We start from the raw sequence: 25910 nt of genomic DNA, 5'->3' as shown, positions 1-25910 counted from the left end.
ATTGTTTTCTGTCTTGATAGCAAAAAAATATTGTTTATTTGTGTTGCTTAGAGTGAAAGTAAGTTCTTGTTCTGGCAAACTGAGCTGACTGAGTTTCATAATGGAGTTATGAAAATAGGAAGGTGTTTAAAATGTGCATGTACTTGGTTTGGTTTCTTGGAAAGCCTTACAGCCTTGGCTAATACAACCACAGAATTACAGAATGGGTCAAGCTGGAAAGGACCACAGTGAGTCATCTGGTCCAACGTCCGTGCTCAGGCAGGCTCATCCTGTAACACATTGCACAGGGTTGTGTCCATATGGCTTTCAAATAACTCCGGTGAGGGAGACTCCACAGCTTCTCTGGACAACCTGTTCCAGTGCTTGGTAATCCACATGTCCTAGATACATCACATATGATGTTTTAGGTGTATCTGATTCCTCAAGTATTGCTCAAGTAGAGGACCTGTGCTTGAGCTGTCCCCGTTAACACCTATGTAACCCCTCATAACTAAAACAACATAATGAGGATCTCTACCTGTTACTACCTTGTATTCCAGATGATGAACATCCCCATTAATTTAAATAGCAAATTTCATCTTCCCTTTCAAAAACATGCTTCTGTATATGTTCAGGATTTTTTTTTATCTTATGTAGCTTAAATGAAGAATTAGTTTTAGGAAGGGAATTGCTTTAAAGATGGTACAGAATTGTGTGGTTTTGCAGTGTGGTTCCTTTTGAGCGCTGCAGTTCTTTGGATGTTTACTTGTTCAAGCTTTCATGTGAAATTTTGCAACAGTTCTTATTAAATACTGATTATTCACAGGAGTCAGTGTGGTGAATATTTTTATTTTTTAATTAGCTGCTCATATTTTCTTATATGAGTTACTATTTTCATCTATTTAGCATTTTGGTATCTCCAGGGATGTTATAAAAATAAGGTTAATTAATTTTTAAACCTTCAGTTCTATTAATAAATATTTTAAAGGTATGAGCAGTTTCACTTGTTGTTGATTTTATTTTTTAGTGGGAAGATTTTCAAACTAACGTAGTCAATTTGAAAGTTCTTTTTCTAATGTATTAGAGTAGGTACTGTATAACACAGTGCATTATCAGCAGTCTAGTTACTTAGAATCTGTGACAATTTATGCTTATTTTATTAAAATATTTGTCCCACCACTTCAGTGCTTCAAGAAGTCAAATGGAAAGCATTTTACCTCTTTGATGTCAGTAAAAGAATTGGATTTTTTGGCTTCTTTTCTCTTGATTGTTGTTTTAGATGCCCCTGCTTTCCTTTTCATGGCTGAATCTCTTCCTTCAGTGCATCTTCAGTATAAGTTACCCAGAGCAGGATTAGTTATGTTTCTATTCAACTGCAAAGATGAGAAACTTTCTTTGTTTTTAAAAGGTACCTGATCATCTTGCTTCATCTGCAGGTAACTGGCATTGGGGCTTTAAGAAGAAGCTACAAATACTGTAAAATTCAGAGCTGGGATTTTAAACTTAAAATAAAGGTCTTAACAACATTGTCTCATCCATGCATAGTAGATTGGTGCTTATCATGCTAACCAGGACAGTCTCATATTCAGTTTAGAGCAAAATATCTGTTCTAAAATGACTATCCATTGCAGTTTTGGGATTTTACAAATTTTACATGAATTTACATATTTGCCTACATGTCTGTAGCACTCACTTCCTACGTACCATCTTATGGTTTTGGCACTAGCACAAGACTTAAGCAAGTCTAATTTTGCTGTCTTTGTTAGTACGGTAAAATGTTCAATATGTACATTGATATGTCCATTTGAAATCTAATGAAAGCCATTTTCTATATTTGATCCTAAACAATGGATTTACTCATATGCCTAAAAAGTATCTGTCATTTCCTGATGGTTAAACTAGAAAGTTTTATTTTAGGCATGGTGGCAGAAGACTGTAGAATTTGGAATATTTAATCTGGTATTTATAGATACATTTACCAATACCTCTAGGGATATTGGTATCCCTAGAGATTTAGTATATATAGAGGTTAGTGTAGATAGAGCTTCTTGGCCTCATCCATCTACCTTTCCCTGAGAACACATGCTATTTGAAAGAGGAGTTTGAAATCTGATTGGCCATAAATACTAACTATATTTTTTGTGTGGGTTCCTGCTTTCAGAATCACGATAACTGTTGCCTTGTGCTCAGTGGGCCAGCTCACAGCAGTTATTGTAGAGGGTAATGAATGATGTTTATTTATGCTGTGTGCCTGACCACATCTGGGGGTGAGAACATGCTGGCAACTAATTGGCCTGGCAAATGATCAGGCTGCTACAAAGCAGTAGCTTGTGCTAGGCAGGAAAATTAAATCTCAAGGCCCTGTCATCCCTTGCTCTTATTGATGGTTCCTGGTGGAAATGACAGACATTAGCTGTGGATGTGATACTGAGATCTACTCTTACTGTATGGATTCTTTCAGTGAATGCCTCAGATCAATTTGCTGTTATTAATACCTTGTGAATTAATCTCATCCTCAGGGACTCATGTTAATTGCAAGCTTGTAGAGTTATGTTCATCTATGTTTGCTCTCTTTTTTTGTCTTAGGACACTTGAATGCTTCACTTTAGAACTGATCACGTTAGTGAATGCTGAGGACAAACAATCCAGCTGGGAAGTCTGTGCTTTGTGGCTTGGCATCAAGCAATTTCCTTAAAGTGGTGCTGATGCTGCCTTTAAAGATCTCAGAAGTTTGGGTTTCTTTGAGCTTGCAGGAACTAGAATCACCAAAAATGAGAGAATTGCAGTAACTCTTCAATGAGGGGATAGCCAAGAACACAGTTTAAATTTTTATATATTACTAATGTGTACTTACCTACCTTCCTCAGAGCCTGTGCCCTGCAGATAATCCCTGTCCCCAGCAGACTGCTTTGTGCCTGTGCTAGTTGTCTTCACTCCAAGCTTAATAGCACTTGTGGGAACAGTTGAAAAGGTTCTTACTCCTTACAAACCCAGGATGCATTTAAGTAGGTCAAAGCAAAAAGAATAGGAAGAGAAATAGAAGGAGAAATAGGAGTTTGGATTGGTGACAAACTGATAACTCCAAAAGGTTGTGAGGATGCGACTGACAGCCCACCAAGACATCCTTCATGGCTACTTGATGTTAGCAAGAAGGAGGAATAGAGTTCATATGTTCTGCTAAATAATTTTGGTGGTAGGGAGGTTTGAGAACAGAAAACTTGAGTATTATTTAAATGGTTGTTAGTATGTAAAATGACCAGATGAAGAGGTCCAAGTAACACAGCAGCTTGTGGTATTAAATAGCCATGCGATGGAGAATGGCTTTTGGGGGCTTTTGGGCCCTTCTGGTTTTGAAAACCAGTTTGTGGCATCTGATACTGCAAAGAGCACCTGTTAAGCATTGAGGTTATGCCATTGATTCCAAAGCTAGGTATAAGTATGTTCCTGGCTCCCTGTACATAACATCTATGAGTAGAAAATAGATTCTATTAAAAAAAAATCAATCCCATCATATGCTTTTCATCTTTCCTTGTATCTGTATGAGTTCTCTGAAATTTATCCTTTAAAATTTTCCTTTTTCTTAAAACAATTTTATTACTAATATTTGTTTATTTCTGGAAGAGCATGTGAATTTTTTTTATGTTACTTTTTCAAGGCGCGTAAAAATAGGCAAAATTAATTAATTGTATTAATACGTATTAATATTAATACGTATTAATACTTTTACTTTAATTAAATAAATGTAAATGTAAGTGAAATAAGCCTTTAGCTTTATTTTTGCCTACTCTGAGCGCTTTGTGATACTGCTTAAAAGACCAGATGCCTTGCAAGCTTTTTGTAAACAATGTGTAGAAAAAGGGATGCCTTGTTCTGTTATTCCAGAAACAGTGAAAAAGAAAAAAATAAATAGCTTATGCAATCAGGAATTTGATGGTATAAAAAGGGAGGAGAAAGTATGGTAGCTTAAAAGCTTGATATGGGATTACACTTGTTTTAGCACTTAATGGTTAAGCGTCTTTTACTGCTCTATCTCTGAACTCCCATAACTGATAATTTAGCTGCTAATTCAATTGTGTGATGATTAATTGCCATGAACAATTCCTTGAAGAGCACTACAAATTACATTTTCATTTCTCTGCTAACTGCAGCAGTTAGCAGTTTAATTCCTCTGTTATTTGTGTATTGGTCACCCAGTGAAGTTTGTGATGAATATATAACAAATAGGTGTATATGTAAAATATAGACAACAGATATATTTGCTAGAAAATCTTTTAGAGCTCACTTTTACGTGCAGAAGACTGTACTGATCCTCTGATTTGCTCCTGAATTTTCACCTTAATTTTCCTCTTGTAATAAGTTAAAAAAAAATTGATGAACAGATTGAGATGATTTTTCTCTCTGAATGTACTTTCCTATTAATAACTGTAAATCTTGTTTTTTTCCCCCCTCCTCCCTCGCATTCCTAACAGCTAGCCGATGGCGGAACCTCTTCTCTACACCTGTCTCCTTGGCTTTTCCCTATAGTCCTGTTGCAAGACTCACCCCATATACCAATGGCTGTAATAGTCCCAGCTTCTCTAAAACTTCCAGTAAAGCAATACTAACACCTGAACGGACAGGTAATGCTTATCTTTTTATTGATTTATGGTGCTTACAAAAGTGCTTGATTGAATCTAATCCTGCTAGCATTTAACAGCAGTACTCTTTCTGGATGCTTGTGTATGAACTCGCATTTCAGAAGGAGAGTTTTGTTTTGTTTTGTTTTTTTTAATGGCCTAAAATTTGGCTGTTAACTACAAGTCCTAAGCAGCATATTATGGGAAAGTGATGCTAGTAAATACCACTAATGATGTACCCAGTAGTACAGTTGTGACTGTGTCAGCTTAAACAGTCCTCAGCTTTGTTCCTCATTTCTGCACCACGGTGCCCCTTCCTTTTGTCCAGAGAAACATATGTACAGCTGTGTAATGAAATTGCAGTGAGAATTTATAGTAAGAGCTGGCAGAATCATGTCTTTTTTCAAGGTGGTATTGTTGGTAATGTTCAAGATTTATTTTGTTTCCACTGATTTTCAGGGAACACCCAAGTTCTAGGGAAATTGAAAACTTTCTGTGGACTGTAAATTGCAAGGATTTGTGTTTTTCTTCTTCACTGCAGATACCAGGAGTTAGTTTGTATGTGTGACTTCTCTTAAACTGCTGTGGCAGTGGAGAAACTAATCTTTTGGGGGAGAGGCATTAACATTTTATTGCTGGCAGGAGCAGGCATGGGCTGAGGATGGGCTGATGATCAGTGTCATACCAGTCTGTGTGCAGTGTTCCTTACAATGAATGAAATCACTGCAGAAAGCCCTGTTTTAAGGGATATGGGCACTGTGGGTGAGAGCCAGCTCCAGACAGAGCACCTGCTGTAGCATGTGAGTGAAATGTCTTCCCTATTCAATGGGATGAAGCCTAGTTCCTAAATGAACTCGCACTATTTGAGATACCCTCAGGTATCTAGCTTCCCTCTGCTGCTGCAAAAGAGCACAGCTGTTAGTACCTCTGCAGAAACTCAGAGACTGCTGTAACTTGCACATTTAAAAAAGCAAACACATTTACTCCATACAATCCTTCCAAAGCAAAGTAATACCCTGCCTGTCCTTTTCTTTTGGAGATATTGGAAAATAGCTGAATTTAGGATGAATTTTATGTGGCTGCTTTCAGCAGTGCTAGAGGATGCAAACACACCTGTGATAGAAGTGCACAGCTGGTGAGCCCTAGTCACAGCAGTTATTTCCCTGTGTGTCTCTGGTGGTCCAGAGGATATTAGAAAATTATTTACTGTTTTGGTTGATGAGATTTTTCTTCAAAGTTGGACAAGAACTAGCTCATGCAACTAATTGCAAATTAGTTTATATTTTACTATTCTGTGCAGGGAAAAAGTAGAATCCAGAGCCTTTTGAAAAGGTAGCTCTGAAGGAAGCAACGCTTTCTCTGTTGTAAAATGTTCAACCTTAATTGTTGCTGTGATTGATTAATATGATAATTATAGAAAGTTTTAAAAAAGAATAGTAAAATTTAGCTAAGTGGTTTGGATGCAGCATTTGAGTACTGAGCAGAAGACAGTGACACATATCCATTTGTTTTTCAAAACAGAGTAGGGAGAACCACAGTCCCATAAGAGAGATGCAAATGCAGATGTTGGTTAGACTACACCAATCTGAGCTGTGTCAAAAAATATTGGGTAAATTATTCATTGTCTGGGCTATGCAATGCTGTTTTGGGAACAAGTTGAGGAACTCATGATCCATTCCTACACTTAATGCTTCTCATGAATATCATCAGACATATTTGTAGCCTAAAGTGTATGTTTTCTTACATAGGGTACATTTCTAGGAGTTCCCCTTTGAGTCCACAGTCATCAATAGACAGTGAACTGAGCACTTCGGAGCTGGAAGATGATTCCATCTCCATGGGATACAAGCTGCAGGACCTCACTGATGTTCAGATCATGGCTCGTCTACAGGAGGAGAGTAGGTGGCACTTTTTTGGTTTTCATAACAGTTTGAGGAAGATTTCTGCTAACAGTTAAAACTGCTCCAGTCTGATCCAAGTCAAGTAGATATTTTTTTTTTAATGGTGTTGCTTCTTGAGTGGCAGGTGGAAATATTCTTCACCTGCATGGAGATGGTGTGCACATTTTTGCGTCCAGGTTAATCTGAACTGGTACTTGATCTTTAAAAATTCGATGTTTATGTTTTTCTGAATATTAATTTAAATAATTTTATTTCTGGAGAGGAAAGATGCTGAAGCATTTTTCTCATGCATGCATTTCATGAGAAAGGAGAAAATAAGCAGCTCTCAGCTTTCTTTGCCTCCAGTTTTCTCAAATATTCAGATGAGTTTTGAAATTAAATCCCCCTTAAATACCGAATTGGGGCCTTTAAATTTAATATCTTGATTTAAAACTAGTAATTATGCACAAATCTGAGCCTCGAGTCTTCTTTGACATAGATTATAGTTTGGTGTAACAGTAATTTTTGTAAAATGAAGTAAAGGGCATTTGACTTAGAGGTCACTGAGACAGTAAGTGGAGTATTTCTCCTGCATCCTGTTAGTGTCAAGTGAGATATCAAGGAGGAAGTGATGAGATTAAAAGCAAGAGAAATTCTCAGATGGCCCTGAAAAATGCCAAGTAATAAATGATTATATAAAACAAAAATAATAAAATGGGAAGAAGATATTAGAGCTGTGATCTGGGTGAAGCCACCAGACTGAGCAGGCAGAGTGATCACCTGTCAACAGGAGAACTTGCTGAGTGTCTGGTAGCACACATCATGTTCAGCAGAAAAATTAACAAGCTTTCTAATTTTAAAAAGAAAAAAAGTTATGACTGTCAAAGTTACAAAGGATTGCATTACTTAAATGACAGCTGTGCTCATCTCCTTCAGAGCGAGGTTTAAAAAATACTTCAGGTACTTAGCTCTTCAAGGAATCAGGGCATTGACAGATTGGAAGGAAAAATGCTGATTTTTCTTCAAATCTGTGTCAGGTGCAGTTGATTGTATCTCATCCTTGTAGTAGCAGCTGGTGGAGAACGTTTGAGCACGTGACGGTTGTTGACCACTTAATCCCGTGGAAAGTGGCAGTTCTATACGTGCACGCAGGCACACTCTCTTCGCAGCCACAAATAGAAACTCCCACTCGAGAAGGGGGAGAGGAAGCATATTAAGAAGTTCCCATTATGAAGCAAAGACATCTGTTAAAAATTAGGGCTTCTTGTAAGTCTAGGGTGGTTGTTATCTGCAGCTACTGTCAGACTTACTTGGCTCATGGAAGTGCAGTATTTTTTTCTTTAGTTGCTGTGTGTCTGGAGAAAGGAGGGGTGTGCAAGGGGGATGTGAACGTTTCCCTCTCACTTGACCTGGAGCAAACAGGCTCTTACAGGGAAGTTCTTATAGTGAGATGGTTTTCAAAACCTGAAATTCTGAGACGAGGAAGGTAGGATTGTGTGCCTGTGTAAAACACAGTTGTGTTGCCACTAAGCCTTGTCCATGAGACTGGATGCTATCAGGAGCTAATGTTTCAGGGAGGTTGGAGAGGCAGAAGATTTAGATGGGTTGTAAGTTTAAGAAATGTCATTGCAAACATTTTTGTTGCATGAATACAGAAGTTCAGTAGCAATAGCTTGGAAAACTAATGTGAGTGTAATTTCTCTAATTAAGAGTATTGAGAAGTTAAAAACTTAGTACTCGTAATAGTCTTTATTGGCAGAGAAATAGGTGCCTCCTGAGAGTAGCTCCTCTTAAGAAAGGCATCTAAGACATCTTCTGGAGATTCCTATATTCTTTTTTAATATTTTATTAAAAAAGATTTTGAAGGAAATAATTCAGGCTTAGATGCCTGAAAGGTAGATCAGATGCCTGAAAGATAGATCAGATGAGTCCTATGTCAGACCTTCAGCCTGATTACATTTTAAATTCAATTCTTGCTTTAAAATTCTGTCTACTTACCTGTGTAGTTTTCAAGATTGAAGTGCATATTAAGAGTTAATCATTTAGCAGAAGCTGAATCGTCCTCCTCTTGGAATTTACAGGCCTTAGGCAAGATTACGCTTCAACTTCAGCATCTGTGTCAAGGCACACTTCCAATGTTTCTCTGCATGCGGGAAAAAAAGGGACATGCAGTGACCAGGAATATGATCGCTATAGTCTTGAGGATGAGGAAGAGTTTGACCACCTTCCACCTCCGCAGCCGCGTCTGACTCGCTGCTCCCCCTTCCAAAGAGGGATTCCTCACTCACAGACTTTCTCCAGTATCCGGGACTGCAGGAGGAGCCCTACTTCCCCGCAATTCCCTACAAATACTTATCAGCAGCCCTTCTACTCTCCTCAAGCCCAAACTCCAGAGCAGCAACCAAATAGGATTAATGGAGGTGGGTTGCATGCTTTTCTGAGAAGTGGTCTTTTCTCTGCCAAGTGCTGGTGCCATTTTAAAGATGAATTGCACATAAATTGTGACAAATAATTTAAGTCTGTGTAAATGATTTAGGGATGTTATTATGAAGCAGTTTTCTGCAAAATGTAATCTATGATCTGGTCATGAAAGTTGTTGCTTTAGCCTATTTTAAAATGCTGCAAAGATGACCACAAGTGAAGAAAGAAACAAAAAGTAAAGAAGAGCAGGCTTTAAAGATTTAGCAGGCTAATAGTTGATTAGAAGAATTCTGGGGCTTTCAAGTATGATGTTCATTGTGGATGCAGTAAAATACAGATCTGGGTTTTCAGATTTTAATTTTCTTTCTTATTCCCGAGTTTGCTGTTAATGCAGCTGTGCTGTGAGGAGTGCTTATGGCACCTTGCTTCTGTTCCAGATCTGATAGGGCTGATCATTAACATAGCTGGAGATAATGTCACTCCCAAACTGTCCTGAGATACTGCTACTTTTTTTGCACCACATTTGAGATATATTCCAGAATCTGGAAGACTTGTCTCTCAGTGCTTACTCATGATTTAAGTTGCCCTCCATTGTTGCTGTTAAATTATTTTCTTTCCATATCATAATAACAATTTTCTTCTTTCTGCTGTATTTCACTTTCCTATACCTTCAGTCTTTCTCCTAAGTTAATTCTAAATAGTCCATTTCCAGTCAGAGTCTTGTTTGTAACATTACAGTTTACAGCTCACCCTTGGGCAAGAAAGGAAATCTGTTGTTCAAAACAACACAGTTGCTATTTATGGTGCTTCAGGTATGCATATTGCTTTTCTGACAAACAAGACATGACAGGTTGGTGCCCAAACCACTTAGTGGAAGTTACATTCTGCTTACATAGAAGTAAGCCATGACATGGAAGTATAATTGAGAAGTGGCAATATAGAAGGAGAGGTGATGTTAACAGAGGGTAGAGCAGCGTGGGTGTCTGTTGGTAGAGCATTTGTGCCATATTAATTTTAATGTTACCTCTCTTGTCAGGGAGGTGCAAGAGTATGACAGCATTGCTGGGCTTGCAGAAATGTTAGGAGTTAGAAAGGAAGGCTTTGGGGCATTTTTGTTTAGGAATAAGAGAATGATATGTTTCTGCTGTGTTTTAATGTGGCTCCCACATGTGTTTTGAATGATTTTTTTTCGTGTTCCATATCAGTGGAACTTAAGCATTGGATTTCCTGCATGTAAACCTTTAAGGCACTAAAAACATTAGGCTCCTAGTTTGTTAAGTACAGAGTGAATATGTGTAAAAGATCACCAGTTTTATCACCTGATTGACTTTTTTCTCAAGAACTTAGAGGTGTTGGATAATGTATTTGGCATAACCCAGAAGTTGGGCGTGTGACTTCAGTTACCAGTTTACAGGAATGACAAACAGTGCTAAAACAGTCAGTACCACTGTCTTTAGAAGGGAATTACCTCCTCAGCTTCTACACCTTCAGCCTCTAATGCATGCAGCTCTGATCCACGTAAGGGCAAATGTTGATGGTGATGAGATTTAGATTCCAAAAGAACATTTTACTTTGACTGTGTTCTTTTGGCAGACAAAGACATAGAGAGTCAAGTGTTCACTGTGCTGAATATGTCTGTGTAGTATTACAGCATCTTCTCATCAGCACTTACCCTCTTACCAACAATTTCATTGTCTCTCCAGAGTGCCTACACCTTGAAATGGAGGTAGACTGCAAAACAAGAATTTTATGAAGCTCTCTGTGATGGATGATATGTTCCGCATTCTTAGTTTACCAGGGTAATTGAGAAGGAAGGGTGTGGAAGATGGAAGAACTGAACTTTTAGTTTCTGCCTCCAGTATATGTGAAAAACATGATTCCTAATTAATAATTAAGTCACACATGCCACATGCTGTGCTGCTCTTGGCCATTCCTACAGTCTTCTGAAATCTTTATTCCTTTGTCTTCCCCCGAAGAGATCACTTACATTCTTGTATGTGCAATCAAGGGTCTGGCCTCTGCTTCATCTGGGCATTCACAGAGCTTTACATAAAAGAATAAGAGGAAAATTACTGTTGAATTTTGATTCTCAATCTGGGGTAAAACCTCAGTGTTTAGCTTTGACCCAATATTTTCCCTAAACTAGTCTATATATTTAGCTTAATTACAATGTTTTGCCTTCAGGCAAATACTTTCAGGGATGCTGCTCTACTTGCTTTTGATGATGTTTGTCTGGCATGGTCCTCTAGTTGAGGTACTTAATACCTGCATGTGAAAAATACGGTGAAGATGTGATAAACCTATAATATAGTATAATACTGGTTGCATGATGAGAAGCACATGCATTTAAACACTGAGATGTGGTTGCCCACCTGTGTATGAAGGGCCTAATTCAGCTGCCTGGGTAGAGCTACATGAGAACAGCCCAAGATCTGTGGGATGCCATGAGGTACTTTCACATAGGCACTGACTTGTGCACCAGGTGTGTGATAGCTTACTATTGCCAAAGGTCTGTTTGTCTTCATCCCCAGGGTTGCATTTTAATGATGACAATAGATAAAACCAGATAAATAGTTTGCAGTTTCTGGTGATCTGCCTTTTCTGGGGGTGAGAATAGTCTCTTACCAGCTGTTTTCCAGCTGTGTTTGAAGCTGTATTTTTGAGCTCATGCATTGTTCTTGTCAATGAATTGTAGAAAGCACTTCCCCTGCTGTAATATTGACACTCTTCCCTGTTTTAAATTGCTGTACATTTTAAAATTACATACTTCTGGACCACACCACACCATGTAACTCCCACTCTTAGGTCCAGGTTCTTTATCTCACCTTATCCCTGTGAATAGGGTCAGTCACATTTACTGCCAGTCCCCAAAAGCTTGATATATTGGAAGGCTCCTGGTAAACACCAGCATGAAGTGGCAGGTGTGTGCCAATCTTAATATGTTTAGATGTGAAATATGTTGCAAGATGTTTAAAGTGTATGCAGGGCCACTTACAGCATGAGTTGTGGGTGTACTTGTTAACCTTTTAAACAGAACTTTCACAGCCACTATCTGTAGAGTCTGTATGTTACCTTTGCTTTTCTAATAGGTTTTATTGCCAGTTCTGGCAAGAATATAGTAATAGATAAGTTTTGTGTGAAATCTGTTTGGTTTTGTTTTCCTTGTTTAGATACACCCTCTTCCTAAATCAGCTGAATTTTCTGTAATGATGAATTACATCAGAAAAAATCCATTTGTAAACCTCTTAAGTTATTCTGATTTTCATGGATTTTGTAATTGGTTGGTGGGTCAGAAATAGATAATTTAAAGAAAATATAAGAGACACAGGATATGAATAGCTTTTAAGTATCTATTATAATTAGCTGAAGTGAGTTTGTCTAGTTAGTGTGTGTTTTATACTTTAATAAAGCTTTTAATATGTTTGCAGTGGAAAGATTTATGCTTATGTCTCTCTCCTTAGTTTAATTTGAAGAAGTTACGGATTAGCAACTTAAAATGTTGCTAACTATTAATATAAATAATACTTTATATATAATCATTTTCATATAAGAAATACCATGGAAGGTCTGGTTTCTGCTTTATGTTGTCCATAAATACACATTATTTTTGTTACTTTGATGCAAAAGTAACTACTTTCACTTCAACTTTTAAAAAAATACATTTTATTTCTGTTTAGTAATTTTATTAATTTATAATAGCTGTTATAATTTTTTGTCCTTTATACTTCTGCTTTTCTGAAACCAGAAGTAATGGTTAACTATAGTGCTGTAAAATCATCCAGAGTAATCAAAATCTAGGATAGAAAAGATACTGGACATGGGATTGATCTTGTGTTCAGGCCCACTTTCCATCTCTGAGATCAGCTTGCTCACAACCTTTTATCCTGGCACGTTTTATTCTATGTGCATTTTAAAGTGTTCAATTTTATAATATGTGAAAATTGGAAACTTTGTACTTTGGGCAAATTATTCCAGGTAAAGAAGGAGTTTATTATAATACAGTAAGAAGGGGTGTATAAAAAAATACATGGTTTATGGAGTAGCAATGCATTCAGTCTGGTTAATCTTAATGTATTATTTTCTATTACTTTTTTACAATGCTTTTTAAGTTTTTAGCTTGGCATATACTTTCATAAACAGGCCACAGATACCATGTATCTGAAAAACTTCGTTTTTCTTTTCTGGAAATTACTAGTTATGAGTAGCTTTCTGGCCTACACTTCAAAAATATTTTGGACATCATTGGCAGTTGCCTAATTTTGAAAGCTGCAGTTGAGGTTTCTGTTTGTTGTTTGGGTTTTTAAGCAAAATCCAGGCAGAAATAGAAGAGCAGCAGTACAGTGAGTTTAGATATGAGTTCAGCATAGACTTACGAAATATTGTCTGCTTATAAACTTTCTTGCTCAGTAAGAAAGGAAAAATTCTCTCGAGGAAATTGTTGCAGACTTTATTACAGAAAAGGAGTAAAATAATCTTACTTTGCTATCTTTGGATTATATTGCGGACAGTGATCAGTGGGAGAATTTATGGAAGGCTAATGGAAAAATCTTTAATTGGCTCTAACTATCTGTGGTGAGAGACATATGTATGTGGAGCCAGGATGAGATGAAATAATAATTCTGAATAAAATGTGGGTATTAACATTATTGAGAATGGCATCACCCACTTAACTGAAGAGTTTGCTTTAATCTGTGTTGGTGTTTTTACACACTGATGTCTCTGTTGTATCAGCTTGTGATTCCACAGACTATTAAAAAGACCCTGGTGTATTTGGAATGTCATAAATGTTATAACTGTGAGAGATATCACACAGATACTCATCTCAAGTCTTCAGAGATGAGGAAGAGAAATTAATCCCATAAAGAGACTCCAAATAGAGTCTACAAGAGAAGTTGTAACAGAATCTACAAGTTTGTTAAGGATTTCAGAACACGCTCTGAATGTCTACATAATGTAGAACATCATATTTAAAATCGAGAAGCACGGGTTTTTTCCTTATGGTTTTACCCTGACCTATTTGTGCATACAATATAGATAAGGCAGAATTAAATTTGCAGGATTTGTGCGAAGGATTTAAATACGTGTGAGAAACATCTATCATAGCCCAAACAACGATACAGATTCTCTGAGACACTAATAATTCTGATTCATTGTATCACACTTCTGTGTTTTTGGTGAGGTTTGTGAGTCCTTTCATTCAAATAAAACATTGACAACCCTTGCCGACAATAACTGTGAAGGAATAAACGCGTTTCAAGAGACTTCACTGTAGAGTCAATTTAAGCCCTCCGTGCCAGGTGAACCTCATGGGAAGAGGCATTTTGGCAGATAGAAGATGATACTGACCAAGGACTGCTACAGAAGTCCCCATCTGGCAGCCCACCAAGAGTGCACCTCCTCTGGGGCAGCTTTGCTCCGAGGACAAGGTCTGTTTGCGTGCTACATGGAATTAAATCTTCGGCCAGTGATAGTATTAGGTCAGGGAAGGGAAAAAAAAAGAAGCAGTGGAACAAGGACGGCCACCAGCAGTATGGGGATCAGAAGACAGAAAGCAGGTGCTGCCTGTTCTGGTGTCCTGCCAGAAGGAAGCTGGGCCACTGATCCCAAGCTGACTTCAGAGAAGAAATAGTATCAGGAGAAGAACTTCCTGGCAAAAAATCACAACTGAAGCAGCTGGGTGAGAGGCGAACTGTTGTCTTCACTGTAATTTTGTGGAACGTTTGACAAAGAAGGGGGACTTCTTGCCTTTTGACCTGTTTCTAGCAGTAGTGAATATGATTTGTGCTGTGGGGTGGCCTTTTCATTTTCAGCTGAGGGCATAGGATCCTGTATTTCACAATTCCCAGCTTTTCTTGTGCTGTAAAAGCAATGGGCTAATGCAGCATGGATGCCACATACATGGAAAAGCGTAAACATGCAGTAGGCAATTCTGCTGCAGATATGTGGAAGGGCAATGTGTGCTGCCTAAAGAAAGCTCATGAAATGACAAGCACATGTGTATATGCATGAATTATTCTTAGAAGGTGGTAAGAACCAGTAACTAATTATTAACTCCCCTTCCATGACCTATCCTTGAATTTTCTTCACAAATACAATACAAATACCTCAACAATATGATGTGTGTAGGTCATGATGTTTTATCTCAAAGAAGGCTGGGAAAGGCGAAGATACACCTGTGATGGTTTATATGGCTGCGTTCTACTTAAACACCTTATTTTTTCCAGCATACTGTGGTTCACAATAACAACTGTGGATGCTGTTGGAGATACCAGTTCCAGTCATTGACTGATGACCACCTTTCCAACTAGACCGTGACACCAAGTGCCACATCCAGTCATTTCTTGAGCAGGTGTAGGTCCTTTGAAGTCCCCTATTGGTATTACTATCCACGTCTTCCAACAAAACAAACTCCAGGCAACTGATGATTTTTTTAGGTTTGCCTCTGAACCAGATTAGTGCAGAAAAGGTAGCAGAAACTGTAGCAAATTCCAGTGTTCATCACAAACAGGACTATTTGAGCAAAATCATTCTCAACTGAGAGTATATCGCTACTCCTTCTCCTCTCTGTTGATTTTCTCATGAGTCTTTAGGAGAGCAAAGAGGTCTGGAAAGGAAAGCATCTTGGAAAAATATTTTTGTTTTCTTCTCATATATTTCCAACAAGTTCATATCTAGTCAAATATCAGTGGCCTGAAATAATATTAAAATCACGTAATTCTCAGCTTTTGCTTCCATGCATTAAGCTCATAAGAGCCATCATTTCATTTACAAACAAAGCGTCTGTAAGACTATTTCCACTGTTCTTAGGAGTGAAGCAGGTGACAGAACAAACTTCAAGAAGGAGATGAAAGAGAATGCATCATCCAAGGAGATGAAAGCTTCAGAATGCCATCAAGGCGAACATTTCTGGGTTTTCCCCAAACACAAAACTGACCTGCTATTTTCATTGCTTTTCAGGGCCATTTATCTCAGCAGACACAAGGACCCATCAAAGAAGTAACACAGCTGCTTGACGGATGAGACTTTGCAGGTGCAGCAGGAATCTGCTGCCTGAGGACTGAATGAATCAGCAGCAGAGCAAACTGCTGGAAAAAGAAGGGACTAATGAAAAGGAGGCAAAAGATGGGGCCACCCAAGACATGGAGGAAATCCAAGCTACTTCTGTACCTATTTTTCCGCTATTGTAGCTGCACCCACTGGACAGTTCAAGGCACAGATAATTCACAGATAATTGGGGTGGCTGATGGAGTCCCTGAGTGGAAGAGCATGTAGAGTCCTAAGAATTCTGCCATACAACATGATGCTTAAAAAGCTGTTTTATGCAGTGATGCTTTCCTTACTGGCATCCTGATGCTCAAACCTTTTTTAGCCAAGTTCTGTAACGTTGAATTAGGATTTCAGGCCCTGGTACTTCGAAAGGGTAGGCTAGGACTCCTGAATTTACTGTAGCTACAGCATCCTGTATTTGTTTTTTTTGCCACTCTTGCCCAAGGATTGCATCATAGGGTGACAGTTCCCTCTTCAGTTTCTAAAATATATATATACATACAATAGCTGTATGGGTGCTATTGTTTGCATCCGCAGGACAGTTTTGGAAGCCTGGTAACTGTTTTATCATTGTTACATCACTGATATTAATACTTACTACCTGCCTTCCCCACAGTGGTAGTCCCCTTGCTAATGTTCATTGCTGTACCATTGACAGTTTCTGTCTGCCACTGTCAGTAATTAATCACTGAAGCACAGTTCTGACTTGTTTGGTGAAAGGTTGTCCATACAGTAGTTCTTTGTTAGGATTTGGCTGTACCCTAGTTTCCAGAGATTCAAAGCATACATTTCCTTTTCCTGCTGGAGATACAACCTTTCTGTGACCCAGGTTGCTGGAGTTACGTAGGCGTCACATATTGAAGTTACCGTCAGTGACTCCTCATAACTTGTATAGATAGAACTGTACTGTCACGTCGTATTACTTTTCACCTGTTAGCAGCTTTAAGGATTAGAGGAGCTAATGGTGGTGCTAAATAGCTTGTATATTTATGTGGACTCATCAACAGAGATTTCTAAATAAATCTGCTGTTTCTGTAAACTGAACTTGCCCTGTATGAGCCAGGAGATCGACCCATGCCATCATTCCAAGCAGTGTGCTGTGTTCTATGCATAAAACCAAAACTTCAGTTTGGAAATGTCCTGCTCTCTGTGGGAGAGAGCAGCAGTAGCTGCTGTTACAAGACAAGCACACCCCTGCTTTCTGTTGCAGTATAAGAACCTGCCAGCCGTTGGAACCTATGTCAGGAACAGGAGCCTGGTGACCTCTGTGCTGGCCATGCTGTCAAGGGGGATGTAGCCACCTCAGCAGGGCACAGGACTTGTGCTTCTGAACCTGGCCAAGAGGCAAACCTTGCTGATGTTGTCAATGACAATTTAATAAATGCCCATTGTTTTCCCATAGCGGTGCTTTGCTGAAGTCTGTCATGTCACAGGACCAGGTCCTTCAGTCTGTGCCTTTTTCCCAGTCCCTTCTGATAGAACATCTCCCTTCGGCCTGACAGCAGAAGAGACTGGAAGACTTTTCCCTTAGATTACCTCCTGATGTTATGGTTAGGAAGCCGCCTTGAGGTGTCAGGGAGGGTTCAACTTCTCTCTTCAAATGAACTGGTGTGAGTGGGATTGCAGACATCTTCTCACCTCTTAGACACTTAGCTGTTATACCTGCTTCAAAAGTACTTGGGACATTTGCAGCTTTCTTCTTGTGAAAAGCTCTGCAAAAAAGCCTACTCTGAAAATGCCTACCAAATCAGGTACCCAAGTGAGGTAGGAGGGAGAAACACCAGATTTGAAATTTTTTGTATCAACACGGGGCTCCAATCAACTGAACAACATCAGGACTTGGCAGTTTTTGCATGTGGCTTCCTGCAGAAACTTAACATGCTAACAAGGTTAGGTTCTGAATGGACTTACTTACCATCTTACTGGCACCTGAAAGCAAGACTTCAGTCACTTGGGATGGATTTCTCACCTGTCTTTAGACATCCACAGAGTAAATAGCTGTGTCTCACTGCCAGTGCAGTTCTGCTTTTGTATTCACTGCAAAGAAACAGGCGCATTTAGGGCATGTTTCACCTGACCTACTTTACACGTCTATGTGAAACTCATCATTATTTATTGTTTAAATCCTTGCAGTTCTGCAAATGTACTGCCTACTGGTATCTTCAAAATAACTTGTGAATAATCATACTGTTACAGTAGTCATAATGATTCAATTTGAAAGCTGTCAGTAACATATTCATATTCTTCTGGTAGAGCAAAACCTCTCTTTTTGTTTATTGTTTGAAATGGTTTGTTACAATTCTGATTTTCTATGGAAATGATGCCGAGGCTGCTTGTGTTTGTTGGAAATTCTGACCTGACTAATGGATGTTGTCTTCTTTTGCTCCAGACAAACTCCGCAGAAGCATGCCTAACCTCGCTCGAATGCCAAGCACCCCCACCATTAGCAGTACTGCTGGCTTTGCTGGTTCTCCTGTCACTGTGAGGAATAGTCAGAGCTTTGACTCCAATTTGCATGGAGCTAGTAATGGGATTTCAAGGATGCAGTCGTGTAGTAAGTACCTGTGTTCTTTAGCTGAGCGCAAGGGATCAATAAAGGGGTAGAATTCATGTCCTCGTCACTGATCTTTTGTCTAAGAAAAATTAAAAGCAAACTGTTCTTTTGCATTAGATTGTAATATACCTCAGGATTTTCAAAATTTCTGTTTTGGAAAGCAAGTTCTGCCAGTGTTGTTATTGAAAGTTTCTTCCCTTTTTTTTTTTCCTTTGCCCATTTATCTTGTGCCAGCATTAAAACTGAAAGGATAGTAACAATAAATAGTAATATTTTAGAAACACCAAAAATGCAATTAATTCATATGAGATCACATTTTTAGTTTTGATACTACAATTGAAAACTGTTTTTCTGGGTAATTTATGCAATGCTGGTTGTATAGTGCACTGTATAAACACTGTCTTAAAATCCATGACCTCTTTCCTACTGAAGTTGAGCCACTTTCTTCTGAGGAAATGCAGTAAACAGAGGGTTCTATTCTTGAGTATAACATAATTGTTGAGTGGGGGAATTAAAATAATTGGTATAATTTAGGTGACTTCTTGATGGGGGGATGAAGGGAGTATTGATGTAGTAGATGAATTATTAATGTAGAATCTGAGCAAGATAGGTCAACATCCAAGCCCATCTTTTTTATCACGGTGGTTGAGGTTCTTGAGTGGAAATGGGAAAAGTGGATTTCACTGGACACAGGTAGAAACAAAGAGGAACAAACAAATTATTTGAGAAGAAGGGATTTAACTTGCACTCTCCATTTCTTGTGAGATTTTGGAGGGAGAAGTCAGCAAAAACTTTTCCTGTTTTCTTTCAACTTTGAGCAGAAATTACAGTGTCTTCAAAACAAATTGCTTCTTTTCTAGAAAATATTCTTGACTGATGGGTAATTTTGTTGTATTTTTTTCCTGTTTGAATATGAAAATGGAAGTATTTCAGGTTCCCACATGGATTTTCATGGTCATGTGTTGAGCGTTTAATTTTGTTAATTATTTTAGGAATACATATTTATTTGTGTGTTCATACTTGTGTGTGTGTGTAAAATTCCATTTTTCTGAAATATTTTTTTAAAAGGCCTTTATAGTAAGTGGCTGTGCTGTGGTATTTTAGGAGCTATGTTATGATAAGAGTTCCATAACAATATACTGACAGTATAGTTTAATTGAATCACTCCCCTGCAGTTTTTCCTGTGTCCTTAAATGGTTTAAAGATACTCTTTTTTCAAAGACTTGAAAAAGGATTGCTCTGAATGTAGTGTCTTAATTTATATGCTTCAGGCTTTTGACAGTTTGCTTTTGGTACGTGGACTAGGAAAGTGATGCCTGCCAAATGTACACCAGAGGGCAGGATTGGGTAGAAAAATCTATATATAAAGCTTCTGGAGCTCATAATGTTGATATAAAATGATAGTTTACATAACATCAGCTGTGGAATATGCTGTTACATTCAAGATTTTTTATAGCCTCTTTATTGTTTTTATGCATAAAGCTTAAATTTCTGTGATGCTTCATAATGCTTTAATGCAATGTTGCTCGAACAAGATGTGGTTGTTGCAAGCCACCTCAGAAAAACCTAATCACCTAACAGTGACTAATTTATACCTTCAGCAGTTTCTCCTGTTTAAAGCTCTAAGTGTGTTGGTGGATTTAGTGTGCTTATAATGGCTAATTTAATCTCTTTGAAGGGAGAAAGAAAGATGAATATGGACTGGGATTATTTTCAGGATGGGGGTGGAACAGGATATTTTATTCAGTGCAATGTTATAGTATTGGATTCAGGAGGTTTTTCAGCAGTTTGTAATCAGCAAGTAAATTGTATAATAATGTGTTTATCCTTTTTTAGATCTATTTAGAAATTAGCATTACTACCTGGTTTTATTTGTTGCATACTGACCTTGTTGCTTTGTTTTCTCTTCACAGTTCCATCACCAGGACAGCTTCAGCACCGAGTTCACAGTGTGGGACATTTTCCAGTGTCTGTCAGACAGCCTCTCAAAGCTACTGCCTATGTAAGCCCAACTGTACAAGGGAGTAGTAATAGTAGCAGTATTCCAGTGTCCAGCAACTCGCAGCTGTATTCCAACACTGGGATCCCAATGCCAAACAAGACTGCTGGACAAGGCATTGTAGGGCGCAGTGCTCTTCCAAGACCATCGCTGGCCGTCAATGGGAGTGGCATTCCCAGAAGTAAAATTGCACAGCCAGTTCGAAGGTGAGAGTTAAACTGGCCTCAGTCTCTGTGTGAATAGCTTAGGCTTAAATTGTGGAATGTTTTTACCTCCTGAATGTGGATCTATAAAACATATGCTTCTGTCTCCTGGTGCCGACTCACTGAATTGGTGAAGATTGCTTGCCAGAATTAGTGATAGACAATGCATGCTGGTAGCCCCTAGGAAACTCTGATAATGGATAGCGTGTAAACACGTGTAAATAGGAATGGATTGCCACCTGTCAGTAAGAAGTCCAAACAAACACAAACCTCATATCATTAACTGATGTGGCTTACCTTTTCCCAGACTTGTGCCTACTGCTATTTCAGTGTCACAGCATGAGCCAATCTTTGAGTGTTCACATAGAAAGAGCTGCATCCCTGTTGTTTTAAATGGCAATAGTCTGTAAAAATGCAAGTTGTACCATTGCAGCGTGAAGAAGGAAATACCCTGGACTGTGCAGTCTTGGACTGAACCAGCATCTTTTCAATTCCAGCTGGGAGACAACAGGCACACGAGGAGTCCTGGAATATCACACAGTTGCAATAAGCTGTACTGTTAAGCAAATGCAAATTTTTGCATGCAAAAAAAAAAAGAGAAAGAGAAATTAATCTTCAAATTAATTATTTTTAGGTCAAGCAATAGAATAGGCTTGATGGAAGAGATTTTGTTTTAATCACCTTATCTTAGCTGGGAGTTAAACTCTTAGCTCCATGTTCTGTAATTAATAGGAATTAAGTCTTTTCAAGGAAAAACTTCTCTCAACTTGTCTTAACTCCTTCAAGTATTTCTTCTCATTGCACACATCCCTCCTCTTGTGAGGGCCTGCTGTGTGGCCACCTCATTTTCTGTTGGATGAACTGTCACTGTTTAGCTCTCATCATTTTTGTGCTTTTCACTACATACTGGCTAGATCCAGAATAAGTTCAATTGTTCACATTCTCTCTTTGGTTGAGTTACTTGGGGATTACACTGATGTGACTGACAACAGATTTTGACCAACTGTGGTGAAACTTTGATAAAGAGCCGTCAGGTTCCTTCTTTGATGAAGACTGTACCATGAGATTTCTATTATAACCTTCTTTGCTCTCAGCTGGAAACTCTTTCAGTTAGACTTCTTTATAGTTGAGGGTTTTCTTTCCTTTTTTCTTTTTACTTCCCTCTGCTGCATGTTCTTCTGGAGAGCTCTTAAATCTTTCATAGCAACATGTGAGGAAGCCTTTCTGGGTCATGAAGACCAGTCCCTTGCTATTTTGTAACATCTCATACAACAGACAATATTAAAGAAAAACAAAATTAAGAGGCTTCAGTGGGAGAGTGAGACACTGTACTCTCAATGCTGTTTTTATTAGAAGCTGATTCAAATCAGTAACAAAGCTATTTATAGTCCAGGAAGTCTGGGCTCCTGTCTCCATTCCTTCAAATGTGCCTTAGTTGCATCCCGTGTTGCCATAGAGCCGAAGCAGTGACTGTTGAAGATGGATGGTCTTTGCACTGTGGGAATGCAGAGTTCATAGGACTCAAAATGCATAGGTAGACTGGAGCTCAACCTGCAGTTCTTTAACACCCTCGTTCAATTTTATTGATTCATTTGGAAAAATACAAGCGGTTTCAGTTCATGCAGAGTTTTCCTGGAAGGAATTCAGTTGTCAGTTTTTTTAACTGTGGTATTTTCTAATGAATGGTATTTCTGATTATCAGTTTAAGAGTCTAGCTTCTTTCAAACTTAAATAGTGTTGCTAGTCATGACTTGATTAGAAATAAAAAAGGTCTTTTGTTTTTTTAAATAAATGAGATGTTCAGGGAGAAATGCACATTCAAATCTGTCTTCCTACCTTTGGCCAGACTGTTAAGTAGCCAAGTTGCTGGTATTTCAGATACTTACAGTGGGTTCTTAGACACATTATATTTGGGTTGCATTAGGGAACTTTAGTATTTGCTGCATAGAATAAAACACTGGATGAGGGAGTAATAATTTGTAATATAAAATAATTTGTAATATAAAATTGTAATAGCTGAGATAAATAACTTAGCTAAATATTAACTGATTTTCTCCTTACTATTAGAGATTCAAGCAGTTTAAAGAAATTGTGATGGTGTAATCCATCTCTTCTTAGCCTTAGAAGTCAGCACCTTTTTCTTTTTTATTCCTGTTGAGCAAAAAGGATCCACACAACCCTCAGCCCTTTCCAACTCCAATCTCAGGGCTTCTTGCAGACCCCACCTTTCGGTTCTCTGTGTTTTAGCTTTATGCAGTGTGAAGGGCAGTGGGGGCAGCTGCCCTTAGGGCAGGGTGAGCAGGGGGCTGAGTGGGACAGGTGGGCTGCCCTGCAGTGTCCAGCCTAGAGCAGTGTTTGTGGTGATCAGGGTCAGCCAACACTCCCAGTCTCCAGACAAGGCCATGGTGATGAGACAGGTTCCAGCTAAAGCCAGAGCAACTCAGGGTCTGGATCATGCTAGACACCAGGCACAAGTGTGGCAAGAATGTAAGCATACCTGTGGAGCCAGAGCTTGCTTATTCCTGCTGCCAGTTGCTACTATCCAGCTGGTGATGGAAAAGTAGAAATGCATTACGGCCCCTCCACAATTCTTGTCTCAAACAGCGTGATGTCATACTGACAGCTTGTGCTTGTTTGAACTGGTTTTCATTGCTGGCATGTTCTTCTGTCAGTGCCCTGTAGCAGAGATACACCTCTGGATACACAGCAGTATTCCTGCAATTATTTTCAAGTTAGCTAATTATTCTTTTTTTCTTTTTTTTTCCCCCTCTCTGTTTGTTGGTTTTTTTTTTTTGAAGATTATTAAACATACTTTCTTCCTTTTTCTCTGGAAATGAAAGCAGCAGTTGCAGAAAACAGCAAAGGCAGATTATGTTCTTAGTGTCAAGTAACTGGATTTATATCAAAGATAAATGGTGCTACACTGAAATGGAGCTACACAAAAGCAGCTTGGCTGAATCTGACTTCTGCCAACTGTTTTTACTTAAGTGCAGTGTTTTTGCTACTAAAAAAGCAGTTGTAGCAGAGAGCTGAAGCTGCTCTGATGACTGGCTTACCAACTGCCTGCTCTACAAGATACCAACTGCCTTTTTACAGCAAGCAGCATTTGGAAAGAAGAGGAGGCATTAATATCTTATAACAAAAGCAGAGTAGTTTGAAAACAAGGCTTGAGGTCTGCTTTTATATGAAAGTTTCACAAAATTGAAACACGTTTTTTTCAGCAAATTGGGGTGTGACAGAATTACAGTTGTGGCAAATTAGATACAGAGCCTACTGTGTTACCAGTGAGTTGGCAGTTAGGTCAAGTCAGATTGTCAGGTTGTTTTTTCTTTTTTTTGTTTTACTTGAAATAGTTGCCTCACTAATAACCTGGAGGGTTTGGAAGATGGTCAGGAAGTGTTTTAGATGTCTTCATTGATGAGTGAGAGATGCAGCCCAGGTGTGAGGGTGGGAACCCAGGGGATGGTGAGTTCCTGTCAGGAGTTGCAGTGCTGGAATTTGTGGCTCTGGAAACACACCGTCACGTGTCCTCAATAAAAGAGGGTCTGGAGGAGAACTCGGTCAGCTGATAAAATTCTTCGCTGCTTGCACAGTATTTGTATAAACTGCTGGTTTTTCATGAGTATGCTAGGCACAATAGCTTTTTGGAAAGTGTCCCATTAGAGCTCTGCTGCCCATAGTGACAAAAATGTGTTTTTACTGTCTTTAGCTCTGAAAAACCAAATTTTGTTATTTAGAGGCATCTCATTCATGATTACAATTATTCACTCAATTCCTTTTTACAAATCTTTCATGCTCTTCTCATTGGAAATGGCCTTAATTTCACCATAGATCTTTATATGTGCACTAATATGTAGCCAGAAATACACCAGAGGGATGTCTCTAAGCAAGCCCCAAAGCCATTGTCACTGCAGAAGTAAATGACGTCTTTTACCTTGATCTTTCACAGGAAATATGACCTCATTTTCTTTCTTTTTTTTCCCCTGTCATTTGGTTAATACAGTTTTCTTCAGCCTCCAAAGCCACTGTCGTCGCTGAGCACGATACGGGATGGGAACTGGAGAGACGGCTGCTATTGATGAAGGATGCCCCTCAACAGTGGAAAACACATAATGTGGATTTCATTACCCAGCTGGCTGGGTAACAGTGATTTGGAAAAGGAGGGTCATACAGTATTATTTTCCCCAGGATCTTAATCTGTAACTATCTACAATGCCATGTCATTTTTAAAAAATGAACATCTTATCAAATACTAAATATTGCACTTAATCAGTTACCTGAACAGCTGCATTGTTAGCAGACTAACAATGGCAGTGTTGGCATTTGGAGCTGAAGAAAGTATTATATGTGTGCAAAATACAAGAATATTTCCTTGGCACAAACTAGGAGATTTTGCTTTTGGGCAGCTTTGCCGTACTGAAGTTCTGAGATAATTTATTCAGTGTAAAGTCATCACGCATTTTATTTTCAATTTTGGGGTACTTATGTATGTGCTTGAATTTTTTTCTAGTGCTTTCAGTATATTTTATTTTGTATACTTAAGTTCGTTTAAACTTGCCTGGACCTTGAACTACAGAGAGATAATTTAACTTTTTCTGTGCCATAAATAATATTTTTGGGGTAATGTACTTTTTTAGCGCTAGGAACATATCTTAAAAATCTGACCATTGGCAATACAAAGCAGTATATTTATGTTGCAGAAGCACAAAAGAAAAAAGGTAGCATTCACTGGAAATTGCTATCCAGCTGGGTCAGCATGGTTTTGTTGGTCTACCACCATTTGTTGAATTGTTAATTTATTGTCATAGTGTTTTGTATTTAAAATGGCAGCATAAGTCACATTGCACTTACAAAGGTACAGTGATCTCTAAAACTACTGTTGATTTTCAGTACTTTATTACAAAGAATAAAATTGTAATGTTTTATTAACAGTTGCTTATGGAAAACGAGTTTTAATGTGAATAAATCTTTTGATAGATCTTTTACAAAATCCAATTGCACTAATCAATGCTTTCTTACGATGGCATATGATTTAATATTTGATTACAACTGTGTATACTGCTGTTTTGGAATGTTTCAGGAAATAAAGAATCTATTTCAGCAATAATGCTCTTCTTCAGTGTGCCATGTAAACATTGTGAAAATTCAGCTACTCATATCTGCTAAGCTCCTGAAGTTTTTACTTAGCTTTTATAAAGATTATGCTGGATT

The 25910-nt window shown here is 38.4% G+C and overlaps 1 protein-coding gene across 2 annotated transcripts in view; it reads left to right on the top strand.

Annotated features, from left to right (window-relative positions):
* Positions 1-25684, top strand: part of SLAIN1 (SLAIN family member 1) — a 50801-nt gene extending 25117 nt beyond the window's left edge. Inside the window, exons 3-8 of one of the 2 annotated variants that reach the window (XM_088051496.1) lie at positions 4449-4598; positions 6344-6493; positions 8557-8895; positions 18333-18497; positions 20411-20702; positions 24703-25684. In XM_088051496.1, the coding sequence (XP_087907622.1) occupies positions 4449-4598; positions 6344-6493; positions 8557-8895; positions 18333-18497; positions 20411-20702; positions 24703-24778 (1172 nt within the window). In that variant the 3' untranslated portion in view covers positions 24779-25684. The remainder of the gene's footprint in view (positions 1-4448; positions 4599-6343; positions 6494-8556; positions 8896-18332; positions 18498-20410; positions 20703-24702) is intronic. The other variant, XM_088051497.1, reaches the window with a different exon arrangement.
* Positions 25685-25910: the final 226 nt, after the last annotated feature.

Source organism: Pseudopodoces humilis, chromosome 2 (assembly GCF_049639895.1).
Source record: "Pseudopodoces humilis isolate 2021_Gansu_Grassland_sample_001 chromosome 2, ASM4963989v1, whole genome shotgun sequence".
Taxonomy (NCBI): domain Eukaryota; kingdom Metazoa; phylum Chordata; class Aves; order Passeriformes; family Paridae; genus Pseudopodoces; species Pseudopodoces humilis.
This window is presented reverse-complemented; position numbering and strand designations above follow the sequence as displayed.